General features: G+C 49.9%; 1 protein-coding gene across 1 annotated transcript in view; it reads left to right on the forward strand.

Annotated features, from left to right (window-relative positions):
• The first annotated feature begins 865 nt into the window (after positions 1 to 865).
• FAM20A (FAM20A golgi associated secretory pathway pseudokinase) overlaps positions 866 to 14,289 on the forward strand; it is a 49,970-nt gene continuing 36,546 nt past the window's right edge. Inside the window, exon 1 of the mRNA XM_047757461.1 lies at positions 866 to 1,837. Coding sequence (XP_047613417.1) covers positions 1,434 to 1,837 — 404 coding nt within the window. The 5' untranslated portion in view covers positions 866 to 1,433. The remainder of the gene's footprint in view (positions 1,838 to 14,289) is intronic.

A 14,289-nucleotide genomic window follows, 5' to 3' on the forward strand; every position in this document is an offset into this window, starting at 1 on the left:
GTTACGGAGCAAGCTTCATGAACACAGGAAGCTTTGCTACCTGGGCAGGCAGCTCATGGCAAAGATGCTTTTTCCTCAACACCTAGAGGATCAAGCTGCCTCCTCCGTCAGATTAGCACTTCTCCATCCCACCAGGTCATTAAACAGAGGGACCAGGCACTCAGGGCTGCCTCTCCCTCCTCCCCTCTCCCTCAAAAGGAAGAGGGTGGGGGAGTACGAATTACCTCACGGGAAATCTGGAGAAAGCCGAGCACATGTCCTTCAGTGATTCATTTGGGTGGACCACTTTCACACCAAGCTAAATGCAACAGTTCAGCGTGGGGTCATTGGAAGGCCCCTCCCTCCTTCACTGGGAGAAAAATTTCTTCTTTGGGAGAATGTCAGCACAGTGGGGACCAAACCCCATCCAAACAGGAAGTCACCAAGATTCTAGGTAAAACGGGTGCCTTCTTTTTAAAGGTCAAACTTTTTCATTGGCTAAGTGGGTGTTTGCTGAGCGCCTACTAGGTGCCAAGCACAGGACATGCAGTCCTTAGGGGTTTAAGAGGTGCTGTGTGGGAAGATGCAAACACACACACACACACACACACACACACACACACACACACAAACATCTGGCAAATCCTGCAGGAGAAAGGCTTTCAGGGAGTTGTCTTTTTTTTTTCCCGTGAAATCAGAGGTATCACACTCACACACACCCCTGGAGTCTCCCAAGGTGTCTGGCCTGAACCCTGAGCGGGGCCAGCGGGAGGCCTGGGGCGAGGGGGGAAGGGCGCGAGCAGCGGGTTGGGCGACAAGGTGGAAGGGCAGAGCCGGAAGAGGGATCGGAGTTGGCAGGCCGGCCGCGCCAGAGGCAGGTGCCAGCGGAGAGTGGGCGGAGGTGCGGGCGCCCGGCCGGGCGGGGGAGGCCCGGCGTCACCCCTGCCTCTAGGAGTCGGGCGCGCACGCCAGCTCGCCTGGAGGAGCCGGGGGCACGGGCGTCCCCGCCGCCCGCAGGAGGAGCCGCGGGAACAGTCGCCGCAGCCGCGGAGCCACAGCATCCTCCAAAGAGACGCCCCAGGCTCCGCAGCTGCTCTGCTCCTCCAGGAGGCAAGCGCCGCCGCCCGCTCCCGGCGCTCCGGCCGCCTGTCCCCTCGCCCTGCCGCCCGCGGGGTGCAGCCGGCATCCGCGCCCGCGATCCTCCACCTGCCGCGGGCTCCGGGGCAATCCGACGCTGGGGAGAGAAGGTGCGAGAAACAGCGACCGGGGAGACACCGTCCCCGGGTGGCCACTCCGCGCGGAAAAGGCACGCCCGCGCGCTCTGCGCGGGGTCCCCAAGTTCAAGGGCGACACCCCTCTCCGGGAGGCTCCCCCGCCCGGGGAAACCGCGGCCGGCCCGCGGGACCCCAGCGCTTCCCGGGTCCTCAGAGACGCCCGCGCGCCCCGGCGGGGCCATGCCCGGACTGCGCCGGGACCGCCTGCTGACCCTGCTGCTGCTGGGCGCGCTGCTCTCCGCCGACCTCTACTTCCACCTCTGGCCCCAGGTGCGGCGCCAGCTGCGGCCCAGGGAGCGCCCGCCCGGCTGCCCGTGCGCCGGCCGCGCCGCCTCCCCGGCCCCGGCCCCCGCCGCGGCCCCCTCGGCCCCCAGCCCCGCGGCGCACAACTTTTCCCGGGCCCGGCCCCGGACTGAGCAGGACCGCGGCGGCCGCAGCGTCCCCCGCTCCAAGCTGCGGGCCCTCTTCGCCCACCCGCTGTACAACGTACCCGAGGAGCCGCCGCTCCTCGGCCCCGAGGACTCGCTCCTGGCCAGCCAGGAGGCGCTGCGGTATTACCGGAGGAAGGTGGCCCGCTGGAACAGGTGAGGACCCCGCCCGCCGCCCCGGCCCCGGCCCCGGCCCCGCGGCGCTTCCCCAGCCCTCCAGCTCCCGCACTGGGTTCTAAGGGTGCTCCGCACCCGGCCCCCATCCGTGGCTGCGGACCCTAGAGTTCAGCCCCAGCACAGGTCGCCCAGAAAAACTTTCTCGGCAGCAGCGCAGCGAAGACATGCTCTCAGCCCCTCCCCCTGAGCTCTCTCTTTTCCCCACTTCTGTTCTCCGGGCTATTTCCACCGCCCCCCTCTTTCTCCTTGTCCTGATGTGGAAAGCCGCTGCTCGCTTCTGGTTTTCCAGAAAGAGGTTCCCAAACAGAGCAGCGTCACAGCCGGTTCGAATTCAGGACTTACCTCTAGACCTGGGTACCTTCCAGAAACCAAGGCTATACTCCCTGAAACCCAGCTTTTTCCCTTTGCTTATTCCTCTGCCCGGGGTCAGAGATCGCAAGAGGTCAGCCCCGGGCAGAGAGTAAACCCGTCAGTTTCCTGCCATGGTTGCCAGTCTCTGTTCTATATTTAAAAGGTGCCTTGTCCTTTTCTGGTCAGTGTTACAACCTGAAGGCCGTTTTTATTATAGCAGCGATTTGGGCTGATGTGGATCTGAGGTGTGAGGCTTTCACAAAGGAGGTAAAAAAATGCTACCCGGGAATTTTCTAAACCCAAGGCAAAATCTAGAGGGGGGAAAAAAGAGGCCAAACACATATACTCAGGATAAGATTAAGAAGGATGTTTTTTATAAAAGGGGGGAGGAGGGAGAGTGTCGGAGGGGGTGGAATGGTCAGTAGGGAGGGTCCCCAGCTAATGACCGAAGGCCTTCATATTTGAGTTAAGATGGTTTTGAAGGACAGACTCCTCTGAAGATCATTCAGATCCAGAGACCACTTCTGGACCACACCCACCACTTTTCTAATACAAGAGATTTCAAAATGAGGTGTCATGGACTGGTTGTATAGTCCCTTCAGAGGATGGGTAGACCAAACATCTCTGGAAATTTAACTGTTTGCTCCTTCTTCTGTAGTGCTGAGAATGACTGGGAATGGGGGGGGGGGTGGAGGGGGGCCTTCAGAAAGTAAAAAGAGAAGAAATTGAGAGTTATGGGCTGTGGTGCATTTTAATTGCAACTCTTTGGCTGATGATTTTATATTAGAAAGAAAGTGATTCTTGATTCCATTGCTAATTGGATGCAATAAAAAGGCAGTGTGAGATTGCTTCGCAGACACTGTCATTTTCAATATTACCTTTATTTCATCAATGCCGTGGGAGTCTGCATCAGTGAACTAGGAAATTTTGCTCTTAGAAAATTATCGACACATCTGTCGAGGATTTGCAGAGGGACTATGGGGAAAGTGGCTCACGTATTCCCATTTCTGTGGCCTTAAACTTCCCTGTGTGACTTTTGTCCTGAAGGAAAGCCAAAGGGAATATGTTGGCAGAAAAGCAAAAATCTTTCTCACCCATCTGTCCTGCTATTGATTTGGAGCTTGGTTTCTACACCATTATATGTCAGAAAAATACATGTGCCAACCAGGAACGGTCTTGGTTGTTTCACACGATTGAGGGCTGGCGACCTTGCTGAATTCGGATATAACAGAGCAGTTTCGTGTGATCAGTTGACTGTGACAGTTGTCATGTTTACTCCTCACTTCCCTTTCATACTTGAGATCTCGAGTTTTGGTCAGCTTTCCCGGGAGGGGGCGCTGTACTTGTGAGTGTTGACCCTGGACCCCAGAGGCAGCGAACACCCCATCTTCACCCAAACTGCATTGCAAACCTCAAGGCAAGGCTGTTAATACATGGATGTGGGTTACTTACAGCAGGGTTGAAAATAGAACATGGAAGACTGATTAGCCAGGGCAATTTTGAATCACACTCAGAGTTTCGGTGTGAGAGATCGTTGCCCATTACGATGCCCTGACGCCGTGAGGACATGGGAGAGCACCTGCCACAGTGCGCAGGGCTAAGGAAGCTTCCAGGTTTTAGTGCAGACAGAACAAACAGCAAAGGGAAAAACAGGGAATGACCTTGCAAAGTGTTTATCTCTTGCACAGACAAGCCCTCCCCCCGCCTGGTTTGTAGCCACAACCCAGCCAATATTTAAAAACCAGGGATTTATAAGACATACGTGGATGCCCTCATGCCAGTCATTACTTAACATTAACTGCTACCCCAGATCATTGTATCCGCAAACCATCTGCCACCCCAGAAGTGCAGGTAATAAAATCGCCGAATCAGCGTTCCTCACCACTTGCCCAGAGAAGCCCATTAGTCTGAGTGAGTGATTAAGTAATAGTATGAAATCAGAAAGTGTCTTTTTATAACTTGAGCTCATTACCAGTCAGAGATAGGACACAGCCCGTCTTTTCCCCCTGGGTGGGTTCCTTTTTGGTTTCAGTGGAAGACGGAGTTTCTGTACTGTTTTGAATGTTTCAGGTTCTCGATCAATATTTGTTAATAGGATGTCAATATTTAGTTAAGTCAAAATGATGCAAAAGGGAGTTCTCGTCGTGGCTCAGCAGAAATGAATCTGACTGGTAGCCATGAGGACGCAGGTTTGATCCCTGGCCTCACTCAGTGGGTTAAGGATCCAGCATTGCTGTGAGCTGTGGTGTAGGTCACCAATGCAGCAGGGATCTGGCATTGCTGTGGATGTGGTGTAGTCCGTCAGCTGCAGCTCCGATTCCACCCCTAGCCTGGAAACCTCCATATGCCACAGGTGCAGCCCTAAACACACACACACACACACACACACATGATGCAAAACACACATGTGGATGGGATGGGCCCTCCTCGTGCTGACAACTCCAGCTTTCTACAAACCTCTTCACCAGCTGTTCTTCTTTCCCTCTCTTTCCCCCTCAAGATGTAACTAAGTGTGGCACAGTCCAAGTTAAAAATGCAATCAGGGAAAGTGTTTCTGTCGGGTCAGCCACTGATTACAGCGAGCAGTCCAGCGCCAGCCTCCATCGGGCGTGGTGACACATTTGGCACCCGTCTTGAATAGTGAGGAGGAGCAGGCACAGGGAGCGGGTCTTCCCTATTTCAGGTCTTAAACCAACACGCAGAGGAAGCCTTTTCTTTTCAAAGTAATGATGGAAGGAGGGGCTTATCTGCAGCCCAGGTTCCCCTTTTGCTGCTACCCTTACATCTTAGAGGCGGAGCTCAGGGTTCCTTCCCTGCCCAGAAGCTGCCCAAGCCAGACGACATCTGTTCTTTGATATGTCAGAGCTGGTTAGTGTGGCCTGGCCGTTTGTCCACATGTCTTTGGTTGGTTCCTCTGTAACCCTCTGGTCTTACAGTCAGGGTCAAACAGGGTCATGCCTCCCTGCTGTAGAAACTTCGGCAGCTACAGCACAGATGCAAGTTCTTTAGCCTCTGCTTTTCTTTACTGGCCTCTCCCTCAAGTACCAAGAAGGTTATATTTTCCTGTAATTACCGATTCAGCATTTCTCAAACGTGTGTGTGTGTGTGTGTGTGTGTGTGTGTGTGTGTGTGTTTTCCCCTCCATCAGAAGCTCCTGGCTTTCCCTCCCCTCCTGCCTACTTGCCGTCACTGAAGAAAGCCTGGCCCTGAGTCTCTCTTTGAAAATCACAGCAAAGAGACTGTGCGGCTTTGCAAAAATGACAGTTGTTTAAGAGGAGTAAATTGGCTCCAGTGTTTCTGGAGAAGCTTTGAGAAGATCCAGAAGCCAAAACAGATAGAGGGGAGTGGGGAGAGAGAGCCAGGGGTGATGAAAAAGAATTCAGCTGAACAAGAGAATGGTCTAATCTTGAAATTTTTGGAGGACAAGCTCCTTCCTACCGTGGCATCTGAGGAATGAAGGATAAAATCTCCTTATTCCCACCCTCTCCTTTTTATCTCTTTCCTGCTTATCTCGAGCTGGCCCCAGATCATTTGGAGCACAGATTTATTGGGACCAGGCAGTTCAACTAGCAGAGTGGATAAAAGTCCAGGTTCTTACTCATGGATGCTGGCCATTTGTCTTTCACTCAGAGTCAGCAGGACCCTGGCCCATTGTCTGATTCTTCCGCCAATGATGCCAGGCTAAGAAAGGAAACGGCTTCCTTGGATCTGGAAAGGGACCTCAACCACAACCTGTAAATGGTCAGCCGAGGGAGTGGGAATCTGGACTTCCATTTCTCTTCTCTCCCAATTAGAGCCTTGCTTGGCTGGTTTGGGGAAAAGCTATTATTTTAGTGGTTTCCAAATCCCAGGACTTGTAACTGGAGGAAACCTCTCCACTCCTCTCAGAGTTAAAAGCTCCAAGCAGATGGTTTCTGAAAGGGCCAATCCAGAGGCCATTTACAGACTCCTTCTCCTTCATTCCAAAGCCCAGTCCTTGCTGCCATGACCGCAGCAAAGGCCTAAATCAGGGAGGATACCCGTGCGTTCATCCCAGGAGGACAGACACGTCCTGTTTCCAGTTACATCCAAATAAGCCCCTGGGCCAAAACCCAGACAGTGTTTATCAGCTGTTCCATTGCTCCCAACCCCTGACACCCTCCTTTCATCCCAACCAAGTGCTTATCCATCTGGGACTTCAACTGGCTAGTTCTTTGCATGCAAATCTCCCTCCCTGACGGCATGCTTGGTCTGTGCCTGGTCCACCCATCCCTTGCGAACTCAAGCCTCACAATTTCTCTGGATGTAGGTGCAGGATTCCAGGATGCACCCCCTGGGGGCCAGGGCCGGATGTACACACACCTCCTCATTATCCAATCCAATGCTGGTCGAGGTACTGCCCTAAAGGGATTTGACGGACGTAATTAAAGTCCCAGATGGGTTAACCTTGGGCTAGGGGAGTCATCCACGTTTGCAGGTCCCAATCACACAAGCCCTTTAAGAGCAGTGTTTTCTCCAGCTGGTTGAAGAAGAGGAAGTCAGACACTCCAAGTATGGTAGGGTTGGGGGTACCATCACCGACTTGAAGATGGAGGGGGCCTTCTGGCAGGAGAGGCGAGTGACCTTCCGGATCTGAGATGGGCCCCCGGCCGCAAGCCAACCAGGAAACAGGGACCTCGGTCCTACAACCCCAAGGAAGTGAATTCTGCCAACAACAGGAATGAGGCATGGAAGCAGATTCTTCTTCAAACCCTCCGGACGAGAACGAAACCTGGCCAACGACGTAACTTCAACCTTGCAAAGCCTGTGCTAAGCTGGATTTCTGACCTCTAGCTCCAGGAGCTCCTGGATGGGTGTTATTCAGAGCCGCTAGGTTGGTGGTAGTCTGTTACACAGCATAGAAAACACATTCGGCACTGCTTTTTGCTTCATATTATAGAGAAAATGGGATGGGAGGTGGTTATAACTGGTCTTCCGAAGGCAGGCAGCTAGCAAACCTAGAATCCAAGCTCTCTAATCATCAGCTCCACCGTGGTGCATCGCATCCTTGGATGTCCACGGGTCCTTGCTTTTCCTCTTCTGAAAAGGCTTCGTCCACCACCTCCACCCACTCTGACCAGATGTCTCCTCTCCGTGTCATTAGTTGTTAGAACTGTGCACTGTCCAGCTTCATGGCAGCTGAGATTCAGGTGAGCATGAATGGCTGCTTGCTCCCGGCATGAAGCTCCCTCAGTTGGCACATGGTCACACAAATACGCCGGTTTTGTAGTTTCCCAGAGGGGACAGCCAGAGCAAATATCTGAGGAACCAATAATTGGGGACTGATGATATCAGGATTTGGGGGCTGTTAGTCAATGGCCTATTACCTACTGGGGGGGGGGGGAGAAAGCCTTGAACAGAACCAACCTAAACTGTAAAGTCACCCCACTTATAACCCATCCACCCCCCCCCCATAGAAGTCTAAGGCAAAGCCAATCCGCCGAGACCTTCAGAAATTGGGGTTTGGGATGTTCTTTCTATCGCAGTAGTGTAAATAAAATCAATTGCCAAAAAAATTAAAAAGCCCTGAAGGAAAGTTGAGAAGGTGTCATTTGCCAAGAAGAGAGAATTTCTGAGAAAGAGCAGCCAAGAAGTCATGCATTAAAGAAAAGCAGGAAACCCAGAGAGAGCCTGACTTAGCCAAATCCCTGCCCACCCCTGGGTAGGTGCTGACCTGTGTTTTTCTTGTGATTATTCATTAAACTGGAGGCTGATGAGAGCCTGTGGATCCTGCTGAAGCAGGCTTTTGCATGGCTCAAAGCTGAGTGGGGATACCAGTTTAACAGCTGCTGCGTTAGTGGAGCAGAAGTTCCTAGGAAGAAAGAGCATCTGGGTACCTGTTATTCTAGGCAGGCACACACATATATGCCTAGTGAAAGCCATAGTATGGGGGGAAGAAAGGGTTTAGTGGTTTTTATGGCCTGTCACTTGGCAGGATGTCCTATGGTTGAAATGTGAAATCAGAACTGAGTTTGAGTGCCTTGGAGATGCCAGCATCCAGGACTTTCGGTCCCTGGAGGCTGACCTTGGAAGCCAAGAACCGGAGACAGCCAGTGTAATTTGGCTTGAGCAAGAAGCAGAGTGAAGAACCAGAAAAAGGCCTATTTTATTAGATTCCTTAGTAACACAGATAACTTTGCAAAGTGGAATAGAAACGGGGACTAGAAAACAGTGGAAAGCTGTGGTTCCTAAGACGCCAAGAACCTGTAATAAAATTCAGCAAAATATGGAGAGTAAAAGAGAAACTTAAGGAGTGGTTGGCACAGGGGCACAAGAGCTGAGACACTGGACCATAAAAACAAGGTGGCCTGGGAAGAGAGAAGGTTTTAGAAAACTTGGAAAAGGTGGATGGGTTAGAAAAGAGCTCTGCTGGCGGAAGAAAATCAGAGCTGTTCAGCCCTGGGAAGTCAAGTTCAGCTCTCAGAAAACTTGCCTTCAACTGTCTACACCCGGGTCAAGCTCTGTAGGTTGTGGGTAAATAGTTTTGATGATGCTCCCCAAAACGGAGTCTGTACCAAGGGACAGACCGTCTCTCCTGGCCAATGCAAGTGTCCCATAGGGTCTCGGTTTCATCAGTTTTAAATGGGATTTTTATATTTCTGATCCATTTTCTTCAGTGGCTGAATAGTTACAAATCCTGCGGGGAAGGCGTATGTACTGACACTCACAGCTCGGCTCTTGTCTTTTCACGCTGAGTTAAAAATTCTGCACAACCAGCCATTGCTTCTTTATGCCTTCTGTGCTCCTCTGAGCACTGAAAGATATTAGAGAAAGTCAGATTGACCGGTCACAATTTCATAATCAAATTAAGACGCTTATCAACCACTGCTTCATCGCAGTTTTTTGTTTGTTTGTTTGTTTTTTTAAACTGAGGTCAGAGGATCTTACTAAGTTCAACTTCCCTTAAGTTTGATGCATACTTTGCATTCTGTGCATATATTTATTTTCATAGGAAAGAGTACATTATGTGTGCAAAGTGTTGCCAATGCTCTTTGGTCAGATACTTTGATTTCAAGGGACAGAAACCCAACTCCCATCAGCGCAAGCAAGAAAGGAAATGGAGAAAATCAAGGAACCAGAACTCAGTCATCTGTCTCTACTCTCCCTATGCTTAGTTTATCTGCCTGTCTTAATCCTTCCCGACAGCCCTGGGCCCAGAAGGAGAAAAGGGCTTCTCGGATTTCCCAAAAAGAAAGATTCTGCGTCAAGATGCGGATTGGTCAAGTCTGGGAATACAGCTAGACTGTACAGGATTATGACTGGTCCAGTTTCGAGGCCCACGCCCACGCCTCAACCAATCACTGATGCTGGGGCGGGGCGGAGTCATTGGAAACTCTCTGTGGAACTCTTCATTCAAGCTACGTGGCTCCTGTTGGGAAGAGCAGTTCCCCCAAACCCGGCTGGGTGCCCAGACCTCAAGTGACCTAGAAGAGCTTCTGTGACCAGAGTGATGCTAGAAAGTTTCCCAATTTATGCCTGCTGCAGTCTAACTCCTGTAATCCCTATTCTGGAGTTCTACTGTGGTTTTTTAAAAACAAGTTCATTCATAACTGTCTTAATATCAGTAGAACTTTTACACCAACCATTAAAATTCTGGCAAGAGGATAGGAGTCTTTATTTGTTTGGGCTTTCTCTTAAATCGACCATGCTCTCTTCATGGAGGCGGAAAGAGGAAATCGATGTGGGCCCATTAATGGGCTCCTGTCTCTTTCTCCTGTCAGCTCCACTGAGAGCCAAGATACCTGTGTGTTCACCCTCAAGGGAAGCACGTGCCTTCTTTAGGCTCACTTAGGTTCTTCCTTTGGAAATGAAAAGGGTGAGTCTGTGGTCCCTGAAGACTCCTGCAGCTGTTTTCCAAGCCTCGCCCATCCTCAACCAGGACTGATTCTTCCAAGTCCGTCACAGTGAAACTATGGACAAGCATTCTTCAAGTGGGTTTCATGAGTGTCCACGGTTCCTGGAGGTGTTTCCCAGGCTCTGCAAATGATGGATTACATTCGGAAAGCATATACTTTGAGGTGATTTTGACGCCATATGAGAAAACCGCTCATTTGCGCTCGTAGGACATTGAGATCAATGTCAGTGATAACTTGTGTAGACAGATGGCTTCTCCTCCCACTTTTGTTTCATCGAGGAGTATCCTGAGATTGGAAGGTGAGCTGCTAAAGACTGTTTCCTGTCCCAACTACTTATGTATTTATCAGGACTGTTTATACTCTGCTTTCAAATTAATTCGCAGAAATTAATTGGGTACTGAAATAAGACTATTCCTGTCCTCTAATCCTCTTGATTTTAAGTGCTAGATCTCATAATCCTATTACCCCTCTTGTTCTTATTAACTTTTAAAAATGATTTTTCATATTTGACCATGTAGATTTGATTTTATAGCAATAAACTATTTTATACACTGGGGAGTCTGTGTAAGATTTCTATTGGAAAAATACTTGAAAACCACTGATTTATATACAGTGATAGAGTGGACTTCTTTTCTTCTTTTCTCAAAAATTGATGTGTCTAAAACCCAAGCTTCCTGCTCCCCTTGCCCCCATTCTCAGTTATTATCACTAATGAGAGCAGTCTTTGCTCTCTGAGAACTATCCCCCCTCCATGGCTTGGCCAGTGCTTATGATCCGTTGAGCATTAGAGAGTTCCCATCATGGCGCAGCAGAAACAAATCCGACTGGGAACCTTGAGGTTGCAGGTTCGATCCCTGGCCTCACTCAGTGGGTTAAGGATCCGGCGTTGCCATGAGCTATGGTGTAGGTCGCAGACACAGCTCAGATCTGGTGTTGCTGTGGCTCTGGGGTAGGCTGGCGGCTATAGCTCTGATTAGACCCCTAGCCTGGAAACCTCCATATGCCTCGGGAGCAGCCCTAAAAGGACAAACAACCAAAAAAAAAAAAAAAAGAGAGAGAGAGGGAGAGAGAGCTCTTTTAGGCCCTGTGGACTCTTTGCTTTGGTTTCCTAACAGGTCACTCTGAACCCTAGTGGTAAATGTTCATATGGTTAACACCATGGATATGCAGAGTCCTTTCAAGTTCCCGAAGCTCCCTTAAACAGTCTGTAATTAGTTCATTACTGAAAAAATGTGGTCTTTACTGCCAGTAAGAGGTTGACCTGCATATTCCCATGGAAAGACGTCCAGTCGGTCTGTATTTTATTATAAAGCAGCAGCCCCTGGCATCCCCCCAGGGTGGTGAGGCTTCAGTTGTCCAGTGAACTCCATGTACAACCCCTGATGAAAAAACTTGTCAGGAGCCACAAGTGCTGCTTGTCATGAGACCCTCAGAGGCCAGACCTCTCAGATAACATGCCACTGAAATGGACAAGAACTCCCTGGGTGCCATATTCCATGGCCTCAAAGCAACACAGGGGAGGGAGTTCCCGTCGTGGCTCGGTGGTTAACGAATCCAACCAGGAACGATGAGGTTGCCAGTTCGATCCCTGGCCTTGCTCAGTGGGTTAAGGATCTGGCATTGCCGTGAGCTATGGTGTAGGTCGCAGCCGTGGCTCAGATCCTGAGTTGCTGTGGCTGTGGTGTAGGCCGGCGGCTATAGCTCTGATTAGACCCCTAGCCTGGGAACTTCCATATGCTGTGGGAACAGCCCTAGAAATGGCAAAAAGACAAAAAAAAAAAAAGCAACACGGGAAAATCCAGGCTCCACACTTAATGACAATCGCAATCATTCTGTGATTATATCATAATGCTGAGGAACTAAGATGTTTTAGTGTTATTTGCTGTCAGAAAATTAAGTATTCCATCAAGGATGGCTTTTATACCACAGACTTTTCTGCCTCAGTGGCTTGGACTCCTTGTCAGAGAACCTTTTAGGAGCTGCAGGGCAACAGCTGGGTGCCTGAGACATCCCACTTCTAGGAAGCTGGAAGTCTATAGTCTTTAAGCCATCAGATCTCTGGGCATTTCCTGACCAGGTTCTGAAAAGGGAATTCAGTCACTGTGTTTGTTTCCTAGGGCTGCGGTGACAAATTGCCGCTGCTTAAAGTCCCTGCTGGGGGCTCAAAGCAAGGTAAATTTATTCTTTCAGGGCGCTGGAGGCTGAAATCAGAAATCGAGGTGTGGCAGAGGGCAGCACGCCCTCTAGAGGCTACACTTGAGAATGCATCCTGTGCCTCTTCCAACTCGTAAGGGCTGCCAGCATCCCTTGGCTTATGGCTGCATCACTCTAGTCTCTGCCTCCTTAATCATGTCACCTCCTCTTCTGTCTCTGTGTGTCTCTGTCTTCTGCTCCCCTCCCTGTGTCTCTCTCCTATAAGGACACATGTCATTGGGTTTAGGACTCACCTGGATAATCCAAGACAATCTCGTCTCCAGATCCCTAGTTACCGCTGCACACACTCTTTTTCCGAATAAAGTCACATTCACAGGTTTTGGAGATTAGGTCACAGACATATCTTTTGGGGAAGCTCCATGCAGCCACTACACTACAGTCTCCTTACAAATACAAAGGCCATACAGTTGCCATTTTATTTTTTAATAGAAAGATCGTTTTGTCATTCCCATAAAAGATTAACATAAAAGATTTATTTAGGCGTTCCCTTCGTGGCTCAGTGGAAACGAATCCAACTAGGAACCATGAGGTTGCAGGTTCAATCCCTGGCCTCACTCAGTGGGTTGAGGATCTGGCGTTGCCGTGAGCTGTGGTGTGGGTCGCAGACAAGGCTCGGGTCTGGCGTTGCTGTGGCTGGCAGCTACAGCTCCGATTAGACCCCTAGCCTGGGAACCTCCATATGCCGCTTGTGTGGCCCTAAAAAAGGACGAAAGGCAAAAAAAAAAAGGATTTATTTATATAAAAGGAGTATTTTATCATTTACACAACAGCTTTTTTTTTCTCTCTGCTATAGCTTGGGATACACGAGGAATGACAGTGCATTTAGGATGAAACCCCTGGCAGTGCCTGCAGGGTGGCTTGTCAAGGTTGTCATTCAGGACAGAGAAATAGATCTGGTAATTAACTGAACTTGAGGTAGGAACAAAGGCTCTTTATGAAGGTCAGGGAGTCCAAAGGGATAGGTGAGTGAACCCAAGCTGCCGACTCTGTCCAGAGAGGAGCTGAAGGGCTGAGGGCAGGCTGGATTCTCCACAAGACAGTGCTTTGGGATCTGCTATGACAGGTGAGCTGACAGCTAATCAATACATCAGAACTGTATGTGACTGCAAAATATTGGGCTAGAAAAGTACTAAAATAGATTATAAGCTGATGCCCACCTTAGGTGAAAAGGACCATCAATACAGCAACCCTTGGGTGGCTAATCTGAGCATTGGCACTTACCAATGGCCCCTCAGGGTTAAACTCATTGCAAAATGTACACCCCAGTTACCTGAGTGAGGTGGCGTTCCGTTCTGTTATTAGCTGTAGATCCACTGAGAGGTCTGGGGAGGTCGGCTGAAAATGATGAGCTTGGATTTATAGCAACTGATCTGCAGCCCTTCTTTCTGGCAGGGGCAGAGCTAGCGGTCTGTTTAGGCTTCATATAATTGGTTGACAGTAAAACCACTTTATCTGCATGTATGAAAAGTGCTTCTTCCTCGCTTTCCTGTCAGGGGGCGCTGTGCCTACCTCACTCCCAAGTACTTACTCATTAAGGTATAAATAAACAAGAAGATGGGCCAGGACACTTGCCCCCTCCCCAGAGATGATCAGCAGACTCTTTCTTATCCTTCAGGTCAACTTGCAAAACTGCCCATACAGAGAAATCTTTCCTGTCCCTCCAACCTAAAAGGGTCCCTCCTTTACCAGCTCTGCTTTATTTTCACCAGAGCCCTTGACATGACTTAATACTCTTTTATTGATCAATATGCTTAGCGTATATCCTCCCTAGATTGAAAGCTTTTTAAGGATGTATTGAATGGAATGGATGTAGCCACACCCTGATCCTTAGAACGTGACACCAGTTATCCTATCTGGGGGAAAAAAATCTCTTTGCAGAATCTCTTTGTAATGAAGTTGAATCATGAGATGTGGGCGATCAGGCTGGACTATCTGGGTGTGCCCTAAATCCTATGACAGGTGTCCTTATGAAAGAAAAGCAGAGTGAGATGA

Source organism: Phacochoerus africanus, chromosome 14 (assembly GCF_016906955.1).
Source record: "Phacochoerus africanus isolate WHEZ1 chromosome 14, ROS_Pafr_v1, whole genome shotgun sequence".
Classification (NCBI taxonomy): domain Eukaryota; kingdom Metazoa; phylum Chordata; class Mammalia; order Artiodactyla; family Suidae; genus Phacochoerus; species Phacochoerus africanus.